General features: G+C 38.7%; 1 protein-coding gene across 11 annotated transcripts in view; it reads left to right on the top strand.

Moving 5' to 3' along the window:
* The window catches only part of CCDC175 (coiled-coil domain containing 175), a 72,225-nt gene that overhangs the window by 15,453 nt on the left and 34,770 nt on the right, over positions 1–22,002 (top strand). For 10 of the 11 annotated variants that reach the window (XM_081509687.1, XM_081509689.1, XM_081509695.1 and 7 more), the window contains 5 exons: positions 5,463–5,585; positions 9,331–9,440; positions 13,549–13,630; positions 19,375–19,511; positions 21,439–21,549. In XM_081509687.1, the coding sequence (XP_081365813.1) occupies positions 5,463–5,585; positions 9,331–9,440; positions 13,549–13,630; positions 19,375–19,511; positions 21,439–21,549 (563 nt within the window). Of the gene's footprint in view, positions 1–3,768; positions 3,871–5,462; positions 5,586–9,330; positions 9,441–13,548; positions 13,631–19,374; positions 19,512–21,438; positions 21,550–22,002 lie in introns of all 11 variants that reach the window. The other variant, XM_081509690.1, reaches the window with a different exon arrangement.

Raw genomic sequence — 22,002 nt, 5'->3', positions numbered from 1 at the left:
CCTACAGTAGTAGATATAATGGTCATCTATGTGAAATTCACCCATTCCAGTCCATTTTAGTTCGCTGATTCCTAAAATGTCAATGTTCACTCTTGCCTGTTTGACAACTTCCAATTTGCCTTGATTCATGGACCTAACATTCCAGGTTCCTATGCAATATTGCTCTTTACAGCATCAGACTTTACTTCTATCACAATTCACATCCACAACTGCGTGTTGCTTTTGCTCTGGCTCTGTCTCTTCATTCTTTCTGGAGTTATTTCTCCACTGATTTCCAGAAGCATATTAGGCACCTATGGACCTGGGGAGTTCATCTTTCAGTGTCCTATCTTTTTGCCTTTTCATACACTTCATGGGGTTCTCAAGGCAAGAATACTGAAACAATTTGCCATTCCCTTCTCCAGTGGACCACATTTTATCAGAACTCTCCACCATGACCCGTCCATCTTGGGCGGCCCTCCAGGGCATGGCTCCTAGTTTCACTGAGTTAGACAAGGATGTGATCTATGTGATAGATTGGTTAGTTTTCTGTGATTGTGGTTTTCAGTCTGTCCATCCTCTGATGGAGAAGGATAAGAGGCTTATGTCAGCTTCCTGAGGGGAGAGACTGACTGAGGGGAAAACTGGGTCTTGTTCTATGGGCAGGGCCATGCTCAGTAAATCTTTAGTCCAATTTTCTGTTGATGGGTGGAGCTGTGTTCCCTCCCTGTTATTTACCTGGGTCCAAATTATGATGGCCATTAATGAAGATAATGGCCTTCAAAAGGTCCCATGCATGCACTGGTACACTCAGTGCCCTGACCCTGCAGCAGACAATCGCTGACCCACACCTCTACGGGAGACTCCTGGACACTCACGGGCAAGTCTGGGTCAGTCTCTTGTGGGGTCACTGCTCCTTTTTCCTGGGTCCTGGTGAGCACAAGTTTCTGTTTGTGTCTTCCAAGAGTCTATTTCCTCAGTCTTGTGTAAGTTCTGGCAGGTCTATGGTGGGGTTAATGGCAACTTCCTTCAAGAGGGCTTATGCCATGCCCAAGTATGTTGCGCCCAGCCATACCCAAGTCTGCTGTACCCAGAGCCCCTGCCTCAACAGCAGTCCACTGCTGATCCATACCTCCACAGGAGACACTCAAACACAGTTCTGTCTCAGTCTCCGTGGGGTCTCTGGATCCTTGTGCACATAAGGTTTGTTTGAGCCCTCTGAGCATCTCTGGCAGGTATGCGGTTTGATTCTAAACACGATTTCGCCCCTCCTACCATCTTGCTGGGGCTTCTCCTTTCTCCTTGGATGTGGGATGTCTCCTCAATGTCACTCCAGCGTTGCATGGCCACCGCTCCATTGTCACGTGGCTGTTTTGAGTAAGGGCTGGGGATTTTCAGAAATTTGGTCACTGCCTGCTTTCTGGCTTTTTATGGTCAGTTTTCAAATTGTCATGGCACTTACGGGTGTGTCATTTAGCATATGCTAATATATTACAATGAGCATATAAAGAGGCTTGAGGTCAACTGAAAGTCAAATTTTCTGCTATCCTGGGCCTATCCAGTTTAACCAGTTTTTGTAGTATCCTGTTTTTCTCCATGGCTTCGTCCCCTGCCCTCTTCATTCTTGTCTCAGTTTGGTTCTTGTGATTGTTTCCATGATGTGTGCAAAGTTGCTTCAGTTGTGTCTGACTCTTTGTGACCCTATGGACCATAGCCCACCAGACTCCTCTGTCCATGGGATTCTCCAGTTATGAGTACTGGAGTGGGTTGCTATGCCCCCCTCCAGGGGATCTTCCTAACTCAGGGATCGAACCCACAGCTCTTACATCTCCTGCATTGGCAGGTTAGTTCTTTACCACTAGCACCACTTTATTTCATGATAAGACTATTCACAAGTCCCAGTTAGGTCTGAGAGTTTCTATTCTTTAAAGCACCTATGTCTTCAGAAAGAGTTTTACACTAAAACCATGGATTATTTTTTTTAAGGGTAAATATCTCAGCCTTAGTCATCTTCAGAACAAGCATTTTGTGAAGTCATTGACAAGGGGTTCCTTGGGCAGTCTGCAACCACTAACCAGAATTTGTAAAAGTCAAGCTCCCTGGACCTTTTCAGGGGATGAAGCCATTGTTAGCCTGCACTGCAGTGCTGGAGTCAGCTGAAAGCCTTGGCTCCTATCATTGGGCTAGACCTTGCTTGGATTTCTTATTATTACAGTGAAATGGTGTCAGGATAATAAGAATCAAAAGGGGTTTTTCCTCTTTTCATTCTCTACCCACAACAATGCTGAGAAGACTTCATTTTACTCACTGTTTCCAGCCCTCTGCTGGGCTTTCTCTCTAAGCAGTCCAGAACTCCCACACTGGAGGGGCTCACTGAAGTTACAGGGGTAAAAAGTGGGATGTGTCTCCATGGACACAGCTGAGGGATGATGTGCAGGGCAGTGTAGGTGAGGAGTGGGGAGAGCCTTGTCTCTCTTTTCTTTTTCCTTCTGCTGGGGCTGAAACAATGGTCAGTGGTGGCCTGAGTACCACTGACATTTGCCCACCAGAAGGAAGACTCCACCAGGCAGGTATTTTGTCTGTCTTCTTGTTGAATTCTAACACCATGATAGGTGCCTCGCATACCTTGTGTGGAGTAGGCACTCTATAATATTACTGTATTGAATGAGTAATATTCAGTGAGTTTCTAACTTCATTTTAAGCCCTAGAGAGAAGTTTCCACCCTCTCCCATCCCTTCATATTCTTTAATATAAAGAATATAATATATTATATATAATATATATTTGAATATAATATATATTTTATATAACATTTTAAAAAAGAAGCCCAGAGGGACTTCAAATTGAGAATTTGAGAACATGATAAGTTCTCCTTCCTTTTGTGGATAGTGTTTCTCAGCCAAAAAGCACTAATTACATGAATAAGTGTGGTTTTACAAAAACAGGTAGTAGCTGGATTTGGCCAACAGGTAGTAGTTTCCCTACCCTTGGTCTAGTGCCTGGAAGAAAAGGAAAAGCATTAGGGTACTCAGATGCAAATAGCAAAACCCTTGATTCAAACTTGCTTAAATAGTAACGGCATTTATCATCTTACACAGTAGGAATTCCCAAGGTAGGGCAGACTCCAGCACTAGCTAATTCAGTGGCTCATCCCTCTTCCATCTTTCATTTTAAGGCTGGTTTCCCTCATCATCACAAGATGCCTGCCAGTGACAACTGGGCTACATGCTTCCCTATTCACGTCGAAGAAGAAAACCTTTCCCAACGAGGGACATAAGTTTTCTTGCCAGGTTAAGACAGTGTCACCCCAGAATACTAATAGATCCTAAGAGAATGCATGTACTAGTGGGCTAGACCAGCTAGGGTGGATATTAAGGAGTCAACCATTGATGCTCACTAAATACACATAATATGCCATGGTAACAGCTTGTTAATTCTCTTTATTTCCAATGAGAAAGGAAAACCTGTTTACAGCTGTCAAAGTCTTCAAACCCATAAGGTCTCCTCAAACACAACACAGAATTGTTTTTGCTAATATTATTTCTATAACTGCAAGACCTTGGGAGAAGGCTTAGGCCAAAGAATGAGGACAGAATATCAATTTTCAACAAATTTTATTATCACCAAGTTTCATTTTAATGCACCTGTGCCCTAGTGCAGAGATAATTGATAATGATCGCATTCATTCAGAGTAGCCACTTTGAGTGAATTGGCTGATGACTGATGGAAAACCACACAACTATATATTTTCATTAATTCTTTAATACAAAGTTAAATATGCTTTCTCAGGCCTTACTACTTACTTGCCTTGTTCTTGATAATTCATCTTACCAACAAATCCATGATGTGTTTGATTTTGAAGAATGGACTCCTTTAAGTAGGATCTGCAAGGTAATCACAATATCTTTGATCTTAGTAAAATTGTTATTTATCCTGTTAATGAAAATAGTCAATAAACAATCTATAATAAGAACAGAAGAGAGTTTAATTTGAGCCAAACTAATAACTAGTTCATAAGCCATCTTCCCAGATTACTCCAAGGAGCTGTTCCAGAGAAGCAAGGTTTTCAATACAGTTTTATATCTTGTCAGAACAAAGACTACTGAACAAGTCAGAGTTACATTTCTTCAACGTTCTGAAAAAAAAAAAAAAGAACAGACCAGCACCTGGGAAGGGAGTCTTATCATCAAAGGAGTAACAGCATACTTAGCATCCCAGGAAGAGGGAAATTTAATCTTTATTTTTAACACGAATTTTCTCTACTTATTAACGTGTCCTCTTCTTAAATAGTTACAGCTGATGTAGAATGCACGTATGATAGACCACGAAAAGGCTATTTTAGTTAGCATAAAATTCAGGTTAGCTGATGTATAAGCCAGAATTACTTCCTTATATCTCAATATGTGAAAATTTATCAGTCCCCAACAGGTTGGTGACCCCCCTCTATGGGTCCTTTGCCCAGCATTGCAAATGCCAGTCAAAACAGGGTTCGGTATAGCAGATCAGGAACTCAATTCATTGGTTAAGGAACAGAGAAGAGAGAGCTTGTTCTCTAAATACACCATCTTCCTGAAGGAAGGAGAGTAAACGAGTCTTAAGGAGTAGGAGGCAGCAGTCATCAGGGCTCTAGGAAAGGGGCGGAGATTTACAGAACCAGGTCAGCTGGGGCACGCTCAGTCTTTCATGCTTCCTTGCACAGGGGCAAGGGTTGCGCCTAGCAGAGTAAAAGTACCCTGTTTGGGCAGAGATCATAACATGGTAAAGAAGCAAAGTTAACTTTCCGACACCTCAAGGTCTTATGTGCACAGGAAGAGCATTCCTGTGGTCAAGTCACACAGCCAGTTCAGGGCATTTGACCACTGAATATCTCTTAAGGCATAGACGCAGAGCGTTTCTGCCAAATACCGGGTGCTTTTGAAACAGAGATGAATCAAAGTAAGGACCCTTTAGCTCTCGGGGCTGGTATGGGTGACACCATGGTAAGTTGCTCAGGGCTGTGACCTGCCCTACCTTCTATGATTTTGTTTTTGGTCTGTTTTATTCCTCATTAAATAATGTGAATTTAAATTTCTGAACAATTCTTAATTCCTTCCTTTGGCTCTCCTAATGTGCTGTAAATCTGTTTTTTTATTTTATATATTGTTGTATTTTACCAGTAAATTTTTTATGTTTTTATGTTTTACTAGTAAATTTTAGAATAGCAGCTACTTTTATAATTTGCTTTTAATAAATCATTGTTTTATTGCGACTCTAAATTTACTAGTTCAACATTTCATAATTACAGTTTGGTCTTTGTGATTTATTATTTTTCCTTTGATGCTTCAAAATTAGCCCAAACCTGGTTGTTTTAATTTGATAAAATACTTAGGTTAAATATGGTATACATAAATATGAATTAGGTTGGCAAAATTTTTTTAAAGGATTTCCTAAACTTTGTTATCATCTTAAGCTTTAAGATTGGTTTATTATGTTAATTATTACAGATTGATGAATATAAAAAACTCTGTGAACTTAAGAAAAAGGAAACTTACATAAAGAAGAAAGAATTGGATACATTAAGGATTAAAATGTCAAAAATGAGAGAAACTGTTACCTCAAGCACAGCGGTAAGAAAAAATAAACTGGTTTTTCATGCCTGACCCCAGGCATCTCAATATACACTGCCTTAAACATAGCAGGAGTTATTTTTAAAAAGGAGTTGATTTTAATTCATCTTCATGCCATTCTGGGGAGAATGTTTTGAGCATGTTACCATTTTTTGACATATTATTTAAAGTGTTTTAGTGCAGTTATGTTTTCTTCAGGAATATGATGAAAAGAAGTAAGTTTGGAATGCCTTAGGTAAAAATTGCATTTAATGGACTGCCCAACCCAGGAATTGAACCCAGGTGTCCCTCAGTGCAGGCAGATGCTTTACTGACTGAGCTATGCATGAAGTCCCTTTAATGGGCCAAAAGACTATAAAACTGATTTTAAAAAACACATACAGAACTGACCAAATGCATACAGAACCTTATGTAATGTTTCTGTGAAACTGCTTTATTCTACATAACAAAGTGAATAACCATGTTCAGGTTCCTTATTTCTGAATATGTGATAATAAAACAGAATTTAGGCTCTCCATTTATATTGAGTACAGGAACATTAATATGCACTTTTACTTTTAAAAATTGATAACATTGATTGAAAAAGCCAGTACTGTGATAGTCAATACTTTAAAATGAAGATTATCCTCATTTTAAAGGTGAGAAAACTGAAGCTTATGGAGGTGACTATAATTGAAGAGGTCAATGTTAATACTACTTCTGTTAAATAAAATAGAAACACCTGTAATCTATCATAATTAGTTGAGTTAATGAGTCTTTAGTGATTTCTTCTGTCTTGAACTGTTGTTGTTTAGTCACTAAGTTGTGTCTAATTGTTTGCGACTCCATGGACTATGGCCCACCTGGCTCTGTCCATGGGATTTTCCAGGCAAGAATACTGGAGTGGGTTGCCATTTACTGCTCTAGGGGATCTTTCCCATCCAGGGATCGAACCCACATCTCCTGCATTCACAGGTGAATCCTTTACTGCTGTGCCACCAGAGAAGCCCTCCATCTGTATTGAGAATTACATATAAAACTATGTGGGGCAATAATAATACTAAAATATATATATATATATATGTATATATATGGGGGCCTCCCTGATGGCTCAGAGGGTAAAGCATCCGCTTACAACGCGGCAGACCCGGGTTCAATCCCTGGGTTGGGAAGATCCCCTGGAGAAAGAAATGGCAACCCACTCCAGTATTCTTGCCTGGAAAATTCCATGGATGGAGGAGCCTGGTAGGCTACAATACATGGGGTTGCAAAGAGTCAGACATGACTGAACGACTTCACTTCACTTTATGTATATATATAACATTTCTTATTAGAATGTTCAGTTAATTCCATTTGTAGCATAATTCTGACCATTATGGGCTTTCCTGGTGGCTCAGTGGTAAAGAATCCACCTGCCAATGCAGGAGACATGGGTTTGATTCCAGGGTTGGGAATATCCCCTGGAGAAGGACATGGCAACCCACTCCAGTATTCTTGCCTGGAAAATTCCATGGATGGAGGAGCCTGGTGGGCTTCAGTCCATGGGGTCACAAAGAGTTGGACACAACTGAGTACCCACGCTTTTTTCCCTGACCATTATAGTTACAATACATCTATTATGACATCCAATTACAAAACATCAGTAAAACAAAAAATTTTCTCTGCATACAAGATCATTTTCTGTTTTTTTCAAATATCAATGCAATAAGGAAGCACGAATCTGGCTAGACGCAAAGGAGAAGATGGGTTAGATAAAACAGATTTTATCTGCATGCCTAAGCTCATATATTCAGTTAGGGCCTCATAAATTATGTCACACACATCACTTAGCTTGGAAAAATGAGGTATATGTTCCTTAGCCTGTGCTCCAAAGATCTTGAAGGCCAAATAAGACAAGGCTTGAGGTGTCAGGGATACTCACCTCAAGTGTCTCTCTCTCTCTTTAGTTGCTAAGTTGTGTCCGACTCTTGCGACCTCATGGACTATAGCCCACCAGATTCCTCTGTCCATGATTCTCCAGGCAAGAATCCTGGAGTGGGTTGCCATTTCCTTCTCCAGGGGATCTTCCCGACCCAGGGATCAAACCCGGGTCTTGCACTGCAGGTAGATTCTGAGCTATGAGGGAAGCCCAGTGTCTCGCTACATTCCCCAATCCAACACCCAACCCTCCTTACCAGTGGAGAATAGTGTTTAAAGCACAATGGCAGTATCACAGGGGCTTCCCAGGTGGCTCAGTGGTAAAGAACCAGCCTGCTAATTCAGGAGACGCAGGTTCCATCCCTGGGTCAGGAAGATCCCCTGGAGCAGAAAATGGCAACCCACTCCAGTGTTCATGCCTGGAAAATTCCATGGACAGAGAAGCCTGACAGGTTACGGTTCATGGGGTCTCGAAAGAGTCAGACATGACTGAACGTGAGCACACATACATATCACACAAACCTGCATCTGAATCTTGGCTTTACTAACCCAGAGTTTCCTCATCTATACTATGGCGGTAGTAGGACTGCTTACTTCAAAGGACTTTTGTGGAGAAGGAATGAGGTAATGACTATAAGGCTTTTAACTGAGGGCTTTGTATTTGCTAAAGTTTTTTGTGGTTGATGTTGTTATTTCCCGAGATTAGAAAACAACATTTTGGCTATGAACTTGATACTATAGAGAATTTCATGTTCACCTTCATGTGGCACTTTTGGTTTAGAAAGCTCTGCAACCAGGTCAAGCTAATGTGATTCTGGCAGAAAAGAACAGTGTATGATTCTCAAGGTCCCCTGCAGTCCAGGGCGGGGAGGTTAGAGGGCTAGAGGCAACAGCTATCAGGCTGGACGGGCCTTGAGCATATTGTCACTAATCCTGACGATCAGAGTCCCTTGGACAGTCTACTAATTTTTGATGGCAGTTCCAGGATTTCAGACTCCTGTTAACTCTGGAACTATAGTCCACAAGTTCAGTCATATGAGTGCTTTAGAGAAAAAAAGGAGTGTGGGGAGCTTTCACTCACCTGTCTCACACGACATGACTAAGAGTGACTATACCTGCCAGGTGTTCTCTGACCCCACATTGGTGTGCAGGATTGGGGGAAGTTAAATAATCTGTCCAGGATAACTGTGCAGAGAGCAAAGGAATCTGTTTGATTAGCTTTTCTCTCAGCTCCACATTCCCTCACAAGTGGAAATGCAGACCCAAGCTCCAATAAATTTGCCTTCCCTTTTCTTTTGCCAAAACTGTTATAAAAATATCTGTTTCACTGTGAATTTTCTTCATTCATAGTTCTTTCTTTTAATTATGCTAACATTTTTTCATCGTACCCAATTTTTCCATTTCCAAAATGCTGATTAAGTATTAAGAAAAAATCTTCAGCATGAACATAGCTATCAAATAAGGCAAAAGACCCAATTTGTTTTGACTTTTAAAATAATGCTCATTCCAGTATCCTGGAATAACATTTTGAAAATAATTATTAAAATATGTATTTAATTTTTTAAATGGTAGTCAAGATGAATTCGTGTCTTTAAAGGTTTTTTTTTTTTTATAGTTTTTACATTCCTATTGCTGTAATTCATTTCTCTCATTCCCAAATTTTGTTTTCTGATGATTTCAGGGTTATTTCTGTCTCAGTTTGTTTTATAAAGAAACAAGTAATATAATGATTGATTTTTATTTTAACTAAAGGCACCCCCACTATAAAAGATGACTGGATGATACATGAATATTTAGTGAATTGAACTGCTGTCATGAGTCATTTGATGATTTACTGAATTTTCAACAGGTTCTCAGCGATCACAATTTAGAACTAGCACAACTACAGGAATCAATAAGACACTGGGAACAAAAGGTTGAAGACATGAACAAATCTTGTAAGATCCTGGAGGATAAAATGTAAGGATAATACTTTCTTTTCACTGAAGCATTTCTAGATGTGATGCTACTTTCATTAGAAAATTTTTTCTAATATTAGATGAAAATTATATTCTCTTAGTTTACTAAAGTTTCTGTGATTTTCAGCTTTATAGAACCACATCTTCATTTTGAAATTAACCAGTTTTTCAGATGATTAGGAGAAACAATTGAGGATGATGTGGTTAATTTAGGAAGAGGGAGGGATTTTGGGGTATGGATTATCCTCATTTCAGTTTCTTACTCCCCATAAACAAATATGCCCCTGGAGGAAGGCATTGCCGTAATGCTACCAACTCACCTAACCATGCTGTTAGTTGTTCATAGTCAAAGGGGACTTGCAGAACTTATTGAGAAAATACAGGGAAGCCTCAAGGCAAAAACTTTTACCCAAGGAACAGAAACCAGAAACATAAGGAAATATTCCTTCCATTTCAAGAGTCACAGTCTTTGCTTCCTTCTATGATTATCTACATGCTGTGTTGTCTTCTTGGTGAGCCCGTGGCTAAGCATGGCCATTCTAAACACTCTGAGTTTACCTGGCACAGGTTCATCTACTTTAGAGACTGACCAACAGATTCTCCCAGGAGAATTCCCAGATTTCCCAACAAAAACTGTTTAGCTCAGCTCTGGGCAGGAAAGTGGGGTCTTTCAATATAAATATGGCTTCTGGGCTTATCCCTAGGGTTTGCTGACAGTTTAAAAGACAAATTGTGGTCTGAGCAGTTTCCAAAAAAGACATGTAATTTCACATATAGAATCCTATTATGACTCTTTTCTATGTAGGTTTGAATGTATTGCACTTTAAGTTATATCTCTAAAATAACAATTGCACCACAGTGCTCCTCTACCATCAACAGTCCATAAAATATGCAATAATCTCTAAACTCAGTACTAGATCTAAAAACAGAAAGCTCAAGTAACACAACAATTAAAAATCAGAATAAAAAAATCTTTTTCTTTGACAAAGATAGTTTTAGTTGATATCTATTTCTTAAATACCAGGCAGAGAATCATCATGGAATTTACAAATTAGCTCTTAAAATTATTTCTAGGGGTTATCATTAAAAGCCTTGCTGCTACACTGATGAAAAATTTTAAATTTGTAAGCAGTCTTCATGTTAGCTGACTAGTTTTAAAAGTGTGTTCCAGAAGGAAATGGGGGGGCTTCCCTGGTTGGCTCAACGGTAAAGAATCCACCTGCCAATGCAAGAGACACAGGTTCAATCTCTGGTCTGGGAAGATCCCACAGGCCGCTGAGTAACTAAGCCCACACACCACAACTATTGAGCCTGTGCTCTAGAGCTCAGGATCTGTAACTACTGAGCTCACATGCTGCGGTTACTGTGTCCTAGAGCCTATGTTCTGAAACAGAAGAAGCCACCATGGGAGAAGCCTACGTATCACAGCTAGAGAAGCCCCTGCTCACTGCAACCAGAGAAAAGCCCACACAGCAGCAAAGACCCAGCACAGTCAAAAATAAATAAATAAAATGAATATTTTTTTAAAAAGAAGGAAATGGGTATTCCTTGATCTTTCATTTTGAATGGCTCACTTTTTTTTTTTTTAATTCCAGTTTTTTAAGAGTTTTCATGTAGAATCTCACTGAGAAAAAGTGCTTTTGACTAATTTGGTGATTGAAGATATTTACCTCTCCCCTTTTTATTAATAAAGCTTTACTTTTTCTTCTTTATTACTTGGCAAATTAAAAGAAAATTCCCTGTATTTTTATTTTCTCACTTAGTTCCTTTTTTCTACCTTTGGTGGTAGAGAGAAGCAGCTCAGTTCTTGTTTGGTGAATTTAAAGAATCAAACAGTGTTATTTTTATAATATCTATAAGATTCTTTAAATTAAACAAGAAACTAAATAATTTGCATAGGTTATCTTCTTAGTGATCTATAAGTCTTAATTCCCCATGTCCCACCCACCATGAATTCTTTAACTTGCAAGCTCATCATCTATTTTGAGGTCAAAATATTGAGGAAAAAACAAAAGTTACTTAACTCCAAATTTAAATTAAATATGTGGGATCTTAATTAAATTTAAATTAATTTAAATTCCTTATGTGGACAGTTAAGAGCACCTAAAATTCACCACAAGTCCATGGGAGGCACTGCTAGTTTAATCCTTCTTCTTTGTTATTATTAATATCCAGAATGATGTATTTGCATAATAAAAGGCAAATCAGTACCTATCTTTCTAAATTGCTATGAGCTCTCTTTGTCATTGAGCTAGTTATCAGCACATGGGAACTGAGAGATTAGAAACTAAATATTGTGTATAAATGACATCCAATTTGTGACCCAAAGTATATACTTGCCATTATAGTGCAGGAGGCTGTAACAATTATAGATGCTTTTTTTTCTTTAAAGTGCTGAAGTGGTTTCAAAATTGTCAAGGTTACCAATGACTTTCATCCTGCCAATTTCAGTGATCTGGTCTAAAGTTTTTGAATTCTTAATAGAATTTGACACAGATGCTTACTTCTATCTCCTTGAAATGGTTTCTTCATTTGGCTTCCCAAACATCACCTCTTATTTCACTTACCACACTGCTCCTTCTCAGGACCCTATACTTGTTCCATTTCTTCTTTCTATCTCTAACTTTTGGAGTTCTCAGCCCTTTACTATCCTCTATTCTGTACTCATACTCTCCATACATGACTTCATCCAGTCTCAATTTTTTCTGTACCCCCAATGACTTCCATATTTATATATTCAGCCCTGATCTCTAAATGCATACAGTCTGCAGCTTATTTGACCTTAACACTTGGAAACTTGAAAGTGATAGTTTCTCAGTTGTGTCTGACTTTTTGTGATCCCATGGACTGTAACCCACCAGGATCCTCTGTCCATGGAATTCTCCAGGCAAGCATACTGGAGTGGGTTGCCATTTCTACTCCAGGGGATCTTCCTGACTCAGGGATCAAACCCAGTTCTCCTGCATTGTGGGCAGATTCTTTACCATCTGAGCCACCACACTTGAAGAATATCTCAAATATACATGTCCCAAACAGAATTCTTAATTTCCCATCTCCTTGAAATAGCTGTTCCTTTAGTCTTCCATATCACTGTTTACCTAATTACTCTAACCAAAAAATTAGAAGTCATCTACCATTCCAGTTTTCCTCACTACCTAACCCTAACCCAACTAGGTAACTAACCTAACCTAACCCTAATCCAACTCTAACTCAAGCCAAATCCAAAAGCTTGTCCTATTGCCTTCATCTTCAAAATATATCCTGAGTCCAACTATTTCTCACCAGTTCCACCACTACAGCCTCAGTCTGAGCCACCATTATCTCTTCTGGACCCTTGCCATAGACTTCCACATAGTCTGTCTTCCTGTGCTATTGTCTTTCTCTACTAAGTAGCCAGAGTCACCTTTACAAGATGGGAATCTGCTCCTGTCATTCCTTTCCTTAAAAAGTCCTCCCCTGGTTTCCTTCAAAATAAAATCTGAACTTCTGCCTTGTTCTCAAGACCCTGTGTGATCTGGGCTGTGTCTGTCTCTCCAGCCTTCTCAAACTCCTGTCTTCATCAAATACACCAAGCATGTCCCTGTTCAGGTTATTATCACCTGCTGTTCTTTCTATATGAAAAGCTCTTCCTTAAGGTCTTCACATATCTGGTTCCTTCTCATCCTTCAGGTTTTTCACAAATTATTCCAAGAGGTGTTCCCTAATCACCTGTCTACACTACCATCATCATTCTCAGGATTTCTCTATACTTTACCCTACTTTGTGGTCTTTGGATCATTTAACACTATCTGAAATATATACTTTTTGATAACTTGCTTCTATTCTGCCTACTTCACTAGAGTGTAATTTCCATGATGGTAGAGACTTTGCCTGTGCTGTATCTCCAGTATCTATATCACTTTCAGAGTGTAGGTAATCAAAAATTGCTTCTCAAATTAATATATAAATAATACATCATATCAAAAGAGTAAAATTTTTGTTCATTTTAATGAATAGTAAATATGTTGCATAGGGAAATGGGGACTGGAAGTTTCTGATATCATAAGTAAATGTGGTTTTTCTGGAAAACATGTCCTAATAGGAATTTATTTGGTTTTCTTTGTTCATAGGCTTTTTTTTAAGAATAGCAAGGAAAAACTGGATGATTCATCAAATATTGAAAAAAGTGAATTATTGCTGAAGATAAAACAGGTAGGAAGATAGAAATGATGGCTTTAAGATTATAATTAATTTTTAGTTAACATTTTAAGTGTGTGTGAAAATGTGAAATTTTCCAAAGATAGTATTTTCATTAACTAATAATAATCATGATCATTCACATTAACTGATTTGATCAGAAAGCTGGAAGAAAATAGTGAAAATCACCTAAGTTGAGCATAAAAAAAAAGTTTTTTTAAAAAAATGAGGATAGTTTAAGAGACCTCTGGGACAGCATCAGTGTGCTCTAGTTATTCAGATTATAGGGGTCCCAGAAAGAGGAGAGAGAGAAAGGGGCAGAGAACATAATTGAACAAATAATAGCTGAAACTTATCCTAACCTGAGAAAGAAAACAGATATCTAAGTCCAGGAAGCACACAAATTCCCAAACAAGATGAACCCAAAGAGGACTACACCAAGACACGTTGTAATTAAAATGGCAAAAAAAAAAAAAGATAAAGAGAGACTCTTAAAAGCAGCAAAAGAAAAGGAAATGGCTGTATACAAGGGAACTCTGAGAAAACTATCAGCTGATGTTTTCTTTCTAGGCCAGAAAAACAGTGGCATGTTAAATTTAAAGTGATGAAAGGATAAAACCTACACCCAATTCTCTACCTGGCAAGGCTGTCATTCAGATTTTAATGAAAGATGAAGAGTTTTATAGATAAGTGAAAGCTGAAAGAGTTCAGCAGTACTAAACCTACTTTACAAGAGATGTTAAAGGGACCTCTCTAAATAGAAAAGACCATAGCTAGAAATATGAAAATTATGAAAGGAAAAATTTCACTGGTAAAGGCAAGCATACAGTAAAGGTCAACCACTTATAAAGCTAGTGGGAAGGTCAAAATATAAATGCAGTAAAATCACCTATCCATAATAAGTAGTTAAGTTATACAAAAAACAAAAAGATGGACAATATGATGTCAAAAATATTAAATGTGTAGGGGTAGTAAAAATGCAGAGTTGTTAGAATGGGTTCAAACTTAAAATCATTAATGTCAGTTCAGTTCAGTTCAGTCGCTCAGTCGTGTCCGACTCTTTGTGACCCCATGAACTGCAGCACACCACGCCTCCCTGTCCATCACCAACTCCTGGAGCCTACCCAAACTCACGTCCATTGAGTCGGTGATGCCATCCAACCATCTCATCCTCTGTCGTCCCCTTCTCCTCCTGCCCTCAATTTTTCCCAGCATCAGGGTGTTTTTAAATGAGTCAGCTGTTCACATGGGTGACAAAAGTATTGGAGTTTCAGCTTCAGCATCAGTCCTTCCAATGAACACCCAGGACTGATCTCCTTTAGGATGAATTGGTTGGGTCTCCTTGCAGTCCAAGGGACTCTAAAGAGTCTTCTCCAACTCCATAGTTCAAAAGCATCAATTCTTCGGCGCTCAGCTTTCTTTATAGTCCAGCTCTCACATCCATACATGACTACTGGATAAACCATAGCCTTGACTAGACGGACCTTTGTTGGCAAAGTAATGTCTCTGCTTTTTAATATGCTGTCTAGGTTGGTCATAACTTTCTTTCCAAGGAGTAAGCGTCTTTTAATTTCATAGCTGCAATCACCATCTGCAGTGATTTTGGAGCCCCCAAAAAAGTCAGCCACTGTTTCCACTGTTTCCCCATCTATTTGCCATGGAATGATGGGATCAGATGCCATGATCTTAGTTTTCTGAATGTTGAGCTTTAAGCCAACTTATTCACTCTCCTCTTTCACTTTCATCAAGAGGCTCTTTAGTTCTTCTTTGCTTTCTGCCATAAGGGTGGCGTCATCTGCATATCTGAGGTTATTGATACTTCTCGATGCAATCTTGATTCCAGCTTGTACTTCTTCCAGCCCAGCATTTCTCATGATGTAGTCTGCATATAAGTTAAATAAGCAGGGTGACAATATACAACCTTGACGTACTCCTTTTCCTATTTGGAACCAATCTGTTGTTCCATGTCCAGTTCTAACTGTTGCTTCCTGACCTACATACAGGTTTCTCAAAAGGCAGGTCAGATGGTCTGGTATTCCCATCTCTTTCAGAATTTTCCACAGTTTATTGTGATCCACACAGTCAAAGGCTTTGGCATAGTCAGTAAAGCAGAAATAGATGTTTTCTGGAACTCTCTTGCCTTTTCAATGATCCAGCGGATGTTGGCAATTTGATCTCTGGTTCCTCTGCCTTTTCTAAAACCAGCTTGAACATCTGGAAGTTCACGGTTCACGTATTGCTGAAGCCTGGCTTGGAGAATTTTGAGCATTACTTTACTAGCGTGTGAGATGAGTGCAATTGTGTGATAGTTTGAGCATTCTTTGGCATTTCCATTCTTTGAAATTGGAATGAAAACTGACCTTTTCCAGTCCTATGGCCACTGCTAAGTTAACTTAATCACACGTATATAAACATTGTTATGTGTATGAAGTGAAAGCGATAGTCGCTTAGTCCTGTCTGACTCTTTATGACCCATGGACTATAGCCTGCCAGGCTCCTCTGTCCATGGAATTCTCCAGGCAAGAATCCTGGAGTGTGTGACCATTCCCTTCTCCAGAGGATCTTCCTGACCCAGGGACTGAACTCGAGTCTCCTGCATTGCAGGCAAATTCTTGAACCATCTGAGTCACCAGAGCAGCCCTGCTATATGTATATGTCATGGTAACCATAGACAAAAAATCTGTAATAGATGCACACAAAAAAGAGAGAAAGGAATCTAAACATAACACTAAAGATAGTAATCAAATCACAAGGGGAAAGAACAAAAGATGAAGAATGAACAAAAAACTACCAAAACACCTGGAAAATAATCAACAAAATGTTGATAAGTACATGTTGTAGTTTTAGCTGCTTAGTTGTGTCTGACTCTTTTGCAGCTCCATGGACTGTAGCCCACCAAACTTCTCTGTCCATGGGATTTCCCAGGCAAGAATACTAGAGTGGGTTGCCATTTCCTTCTCCAGGGGATCTTCCTGACCTAGACCCAGGGATCGATCCCACATCTCCTGAATTGGCAGGAAGATTCTTTACCACTGAGCCACCAAGGAAGCATCAATACATACATATCTATCAATAATTGCTCTTTAAAGATAAATGGAAAATACTCCAATCAAACATATGGAGTGGCTGATGGATTTTTTTTTAAAATGTCTATATATGCTGCTTACAAGAGACTAGCTCCATATCTAAAGACACACTCAGACTGAAAGTGAGGGTGTAGAAAAATGTGTTCAGTACAAATGGAAGCAAGAAGAATGCTGCCCCAAAAACCTGTTTGGATTTTGATTGAGGTTGAATAAATCTGTAGATCAATTTTGGGAGGATTTTGCACTTTTACAATACTAAAGTCTCTAGTCCATGAATACAGCATATCTTTCATTTATCTTAGGTCTTTTTTGTTCCCTTTGACTTCATTATTTAATTTCACTATAATATGTCCAAGTTTTTCTTTTTGTTTATCCTGCTTGGGATTTATTGGACATCTTAAATCTGTGAACTGCTGTATTTTATAAGTTCTGCAAAATTTTCAGCCATTATCTGTTCATGTATTTCTTTTGTCCCATGCTTTTTCCACTGCTCCAATTCTACGTACACAGTTATGTGTACTGATAAAATATCCTCTCTGTTTCTTACTTGCTCTTCTCTGTTTTCTAGTTTTTGTCTCCCTTAGCTGCATTCTGGGGAGAATGGTCTCATTTCAATTCTTAATTTTGTTCTTTTGTATTTTTGAGTTGGTAAATTTTCAACTCTGCTTTGTCACTATTTATTGTTTCCAAACCCTTGCCATATTTTTCAAGCATGTCTAGTATTTCTTTGATCATAATAAATACAGTACTTCTGTATTTCAGTGTCTATTTCCAATGTCTGGTATTTTTGTAGGACTATTTCTGTTATCTATAGTTTCTGCCAGTTTTTGTTCATACTGTCTTGTTTCCTTCTGTTCCTGGTAGGAAACTGGACAGTGTTCTTCAAAAAAGTGTTTGTAGAAACAATTTGAGGTCCAGGATGACAGTATATTTCTCAGATACAGATTTTATTCACTTTTGTCGGATACCTGGAATGTTACCAGTTCCAAACTTTCTTAATCCACCTTTAGGTTCCCTGGTGACTAAAGTCAGGCTTGACCATGCTTCAGTTCAGTTCTGTTTAGTCACTCAGTCATATCTGACTCTTTGTGACCCCATAGACAGCAGCATGCCAGGTTTCCCTGTTCATCACCAACTCCTGGAGCTTGCTCAAACTTATGTCCATTGAGTCAGTGATGCCATCCAACCATCTCATCTTCTGTTGTCCCCTTCTCCTCCTGCCCTCAATCTTTCCCCGAGTCTTTTCCAATGAGTCAGTTCTTCACATCACGTGGCCAAAGTATTAGAGTTTCAGCTTCAGCATCAGTCCTTCCAATGAATATTCAGGACTGAGTTCCTTTAGGATGGACTAGTTTGATCTCCTTGCAGTCCAAGGGACTCTCAAGAGTTTTCTCCAATACCACAGTTCAAAAGCATCAATTCTTTGGCACTTAGCTTTCTTTATAGTCCAGCTCTCACATCCATACATGACTATTGGAAAAAGGGAATGGTTACCCACTTCAGTATTCTTGCCTGGAGAATTCCATGGACGAGGAACCTAGCAGGCTACAATCCATAGGATTGCATGAGTGAGCGACTGACCATGCTTGTTAGCTTTTAATTCAGTTTTTTTCGGAGAGTGAAGCTCTTTGGGATCCCAGACTAAAGTGGTGGGAGATTTTATCAGGCTTAACACCTGAATGAGCTCTAAGTGTTTACTTTTGTCCTTGTGTCAAGTAAGAGAACCAAACCTCAGTTTCCAAATGATTTCTTCTATATTAGTAAATGTCCTCAGAGTAAAAGAACTTTCCTGGTGGCTGAGTCATAAAGAATCTGCCTGAGTGCTGGAGACCGCCTGCAGTGTAGAAGATATGGGTTCAATCCCTGGGTCAGGAAGATCCCCTGGAGAAGGAAATGGTAACCCACTCCAGTATTCTTGCCTGGGAAATCCAATGGACAGAGGAGCCTGGTGGGCTGCAGTCCATGGGGTCACAAAAGGTGGACACGACTTAGTGACTAAACTACAACCACCAATATCAGAATAAAAGTTTTCAGTGCTAGGCTTACCAGTCTGGATTCTTGCTTATTTATAGAATTAGGCCTACTAATTCCTCATTATCTTATTCTGCAGCACTTTTAAGATCTCTTTTCATCCTGCTATTTCAGTGATCCTTAGCCCACCATTCCTTCCTAACTTTCTTACCTCATTTGAAGCCATTCAGTAGAGACATCCAAGCACCAAGTTCTTACTTCATTCAGAAAACTGATGTTTACTGTCTTTTGTCCTTGAATAGAAATATTTAAGAAAAGATAAGCATAATATCTACTCAAAGAGGTTTTGAGCAAAAAGTTCCTACTGATGTTATGTTTTTTTTTCCCCCTAGTATAGTTTATCTTCTGGGAAAAGGACATACAGATCTTGCTGAATGATCCTACTTTATTAATATCAATTCTTATTTCAATATTAATTATTACTTTATGGTTTCTCATCAGTGTTTATTACCTTTCTACACATTTGTCATAATTGAGGCCCCAAGTGTACAATTACACATCTGATGTAGAATTGAATCACTCAACATTTAAGGCATAGTCTTATATGGATGTTAAGTAACATGCCCAGTGCTCTAGTGAGTTGCCCATCAAAGAAACCATGACACAAATCCTCTACTTCAATTCCTTTTTTTTTTCCCCTAGATAGCTGAAAAGTTACACAAATGTCGTTTAGAGAACAAAGCTCTACGAGGGAAATTGAATACAGTTTCCAGACAATATAAGATTGTCTTAAATGAAGAGGATAAAGTTTTCATGCAGAAACGGAAAATTTCTTCTGAGTATGTTTCTATCCGTGACCTATACATGACTCAACGTGCTATAGTTATGGGTTGCTTCTCCATTTAAGCTTATCCTAGTTTTAAAATCTATTGACAACAGTGAAATATTCTTTATCCAGTCATAACTAAGCCCTGAATTTGCCTCTATACATAATGAATAATGCTTTCCTCATACAGGTCAGATCAAATCCATAAACACCAAACCCATTATTTTTACTTCTACATCAGATTCTTGAAAGAAGAACCGTGTTTTTACTCCGTAAGACTGCCTAGAGAAACTGTGAGACCTACTGTCATCAGAAACTGGCTCTGTACTTAAATTTCGTATCTCAGAGAAAGGTCTGGTCATTGACATAATCCCCTAACCCAGAGACTGGGAAATTATTCAAGGACCCTCTCACCAGAATGATCCCTATGAAACGTCCCTCTGAGGTCGCTCCTTTTCATTAGTCATTGCATTGTTATCACCTGGGTACACATCACTTTGTCCCACTGAGCTATGACAGATCAGCGCAGTTGCTCCATCTTAGCACTATATCCTCAGGATCTTGTCCATTGCTTAGCATGTAATGGTCATTCACCAGTGTTTTCCTAATGAATTATATAAGTAATAATCCATTACTACACTTAAAATTAAGTCATATGGAAGTGTAATTATGGTGTCCAGGCCCACTTATGTGAAGCTGAATTTATGGTCATTGTTGTAGCATTTACAATACAGAGAGTTACTACAATCATTTTATCTCATCCAATTGAATAGCCTACTGATACGGTTAGTATTCTTTAGGCAATAACTTCCTTAGATCAATACTAAGTTATCAGTTTGAATCAAAGTGTTCTGGTGACAAATAATTGTAGCCCTGAACATTTACTAATGTTATTGGTATTTCAGCTTGGGCTGCCATAACAAATTACCATAGACGGGGAGGTTTAAATGACAGAAATTTATTTCTCATAGCTCTGGAGGCTGGACATCTGACATCTGGGTGCCAGCATGGCCAGATTCTGGTGATAACTCTCTTCCTAACTTGCAGATGGTCAACCATCTTCTTGCTGTGTCCTCACAGAAGGGAGATAGAGAGACAGAGCTGTGTGGTATCTCTGCTTACGAGGGCACTAATCTCACCATGGGGACTCTACCCTCATGACCTCATATAGATCTAATCTCTTTCCAAAGGCCCCATCTTCAAATACCATTTCACTGGGGCCTTGGACTTCAACATATGAATTTGTAGGAGGACACAATTCAGTCCATAGACGTTTTGAAGAAGATGAGATGCTTAGATAAAGTACTTCCTGTTACAGGCATGTGCCTCCTATCAATGTCTGGAAATTTGAACAAAATCATAAACTTTCCATTATTCACTCTGTAAGTTAGGGACAAAAAATAATCACTTTTAGTAGAATTTCTCATGGGTGCTTCAGCACTTTACATTTCATTTAAATACTTATAACCAGTGAGATAGGTATTATGGTCCCCATTTTATGGATGGCAAAACTGAGGCTCATCCATAGGTGAAGTGTCTTTTCAAGATCACACTGCTAGGAAGAGGTAGACTACTATCTAAAGTTAGTCTGATTGATTCCCTCACATTTTACAAAATAAAACACCAGAATTGATAAATTCATTAAAACAGACACGCCCACTCAGCAAGGCAAAGTACTATTGAACTATTCTTCTGGTTTTATGGTTACTATTACAATTAATGTTCTTTTCATGGCTTGAAGATGTTCATAAATTTAGAGTTAGCCACTACTAGGAAAAAACTTTGTTTCTATTTTTTACTAATTTATTTGGTAAATAGTTCCTGAACTGAAATTTCCAAACTACTTTTTGAATTCTGGTTGTTGCTTGCATATTTTCTTATGCTAAGGAGTTAAAAATTATTCCAGTGTTCAACGTATGATAACTATTTTTTCATGGTAGAAATCAAAAACAACTGGCATTTATAGCTCAGAAAGAAAACTTCCTATCAAAAAGAAAAGTAGACATCAAAAATATGGAAGAAGGACTTATCACTCTCGGTGAGCTTCATCGGTATGTTCATTGCCTTTGAACATTTTAATCTTCATTCCTCTGCATTTATTTTTTAATAAATGGTAACAAACCTATAAAATTTGGAATATACTATAGAAAAGGAGGTTCATAATTGGCTATCTGTTTTACAGTCCAGAAAGGTCATTATCATTGAGTCTTTCAATGAAAGTATAAACAGGAGCTGAATTCTACATAAGCTGCTTCTAATACCTATGTTAGAGTCTCCACATTCCCCTCCACCCCAGATCCACAAGCACATCTTCCATTCTTAATTACTACTTATACCTAATTTCAGAACCTATATTGGCTTTCTAAGTTATGGAAGAAAGTGAAATTGATAGTCACTCAGTTGTGTCCAACTCTTTGAGATCCCATGGACTGTAGCCTGCCAGGCTCCTCTGTCCATGGGATTTCCCAGTCAAGAAGACTGGAGTGGGTTGCCATTTCCTTCTC

Source organism: Giraffa tippelskirchi, chromosome 7 (genome assembly GCF_054371585.1).
Source record: "Giraffa tippelskirchi isolate mGirTip1 chromosome 7, T2T-mGirTip1v1.2.pri, whole genome shotgun sequence".
Lineage (NCBI taxonomy): Eukaryota > Metazoa > Chordata > Mammalia > Artiodactyla > Giraffidae > Giraffa > Giraffa tippelskirchi.
This window is presented reverse-complemented; position numbering and strand designations above follow the sequence as displayed.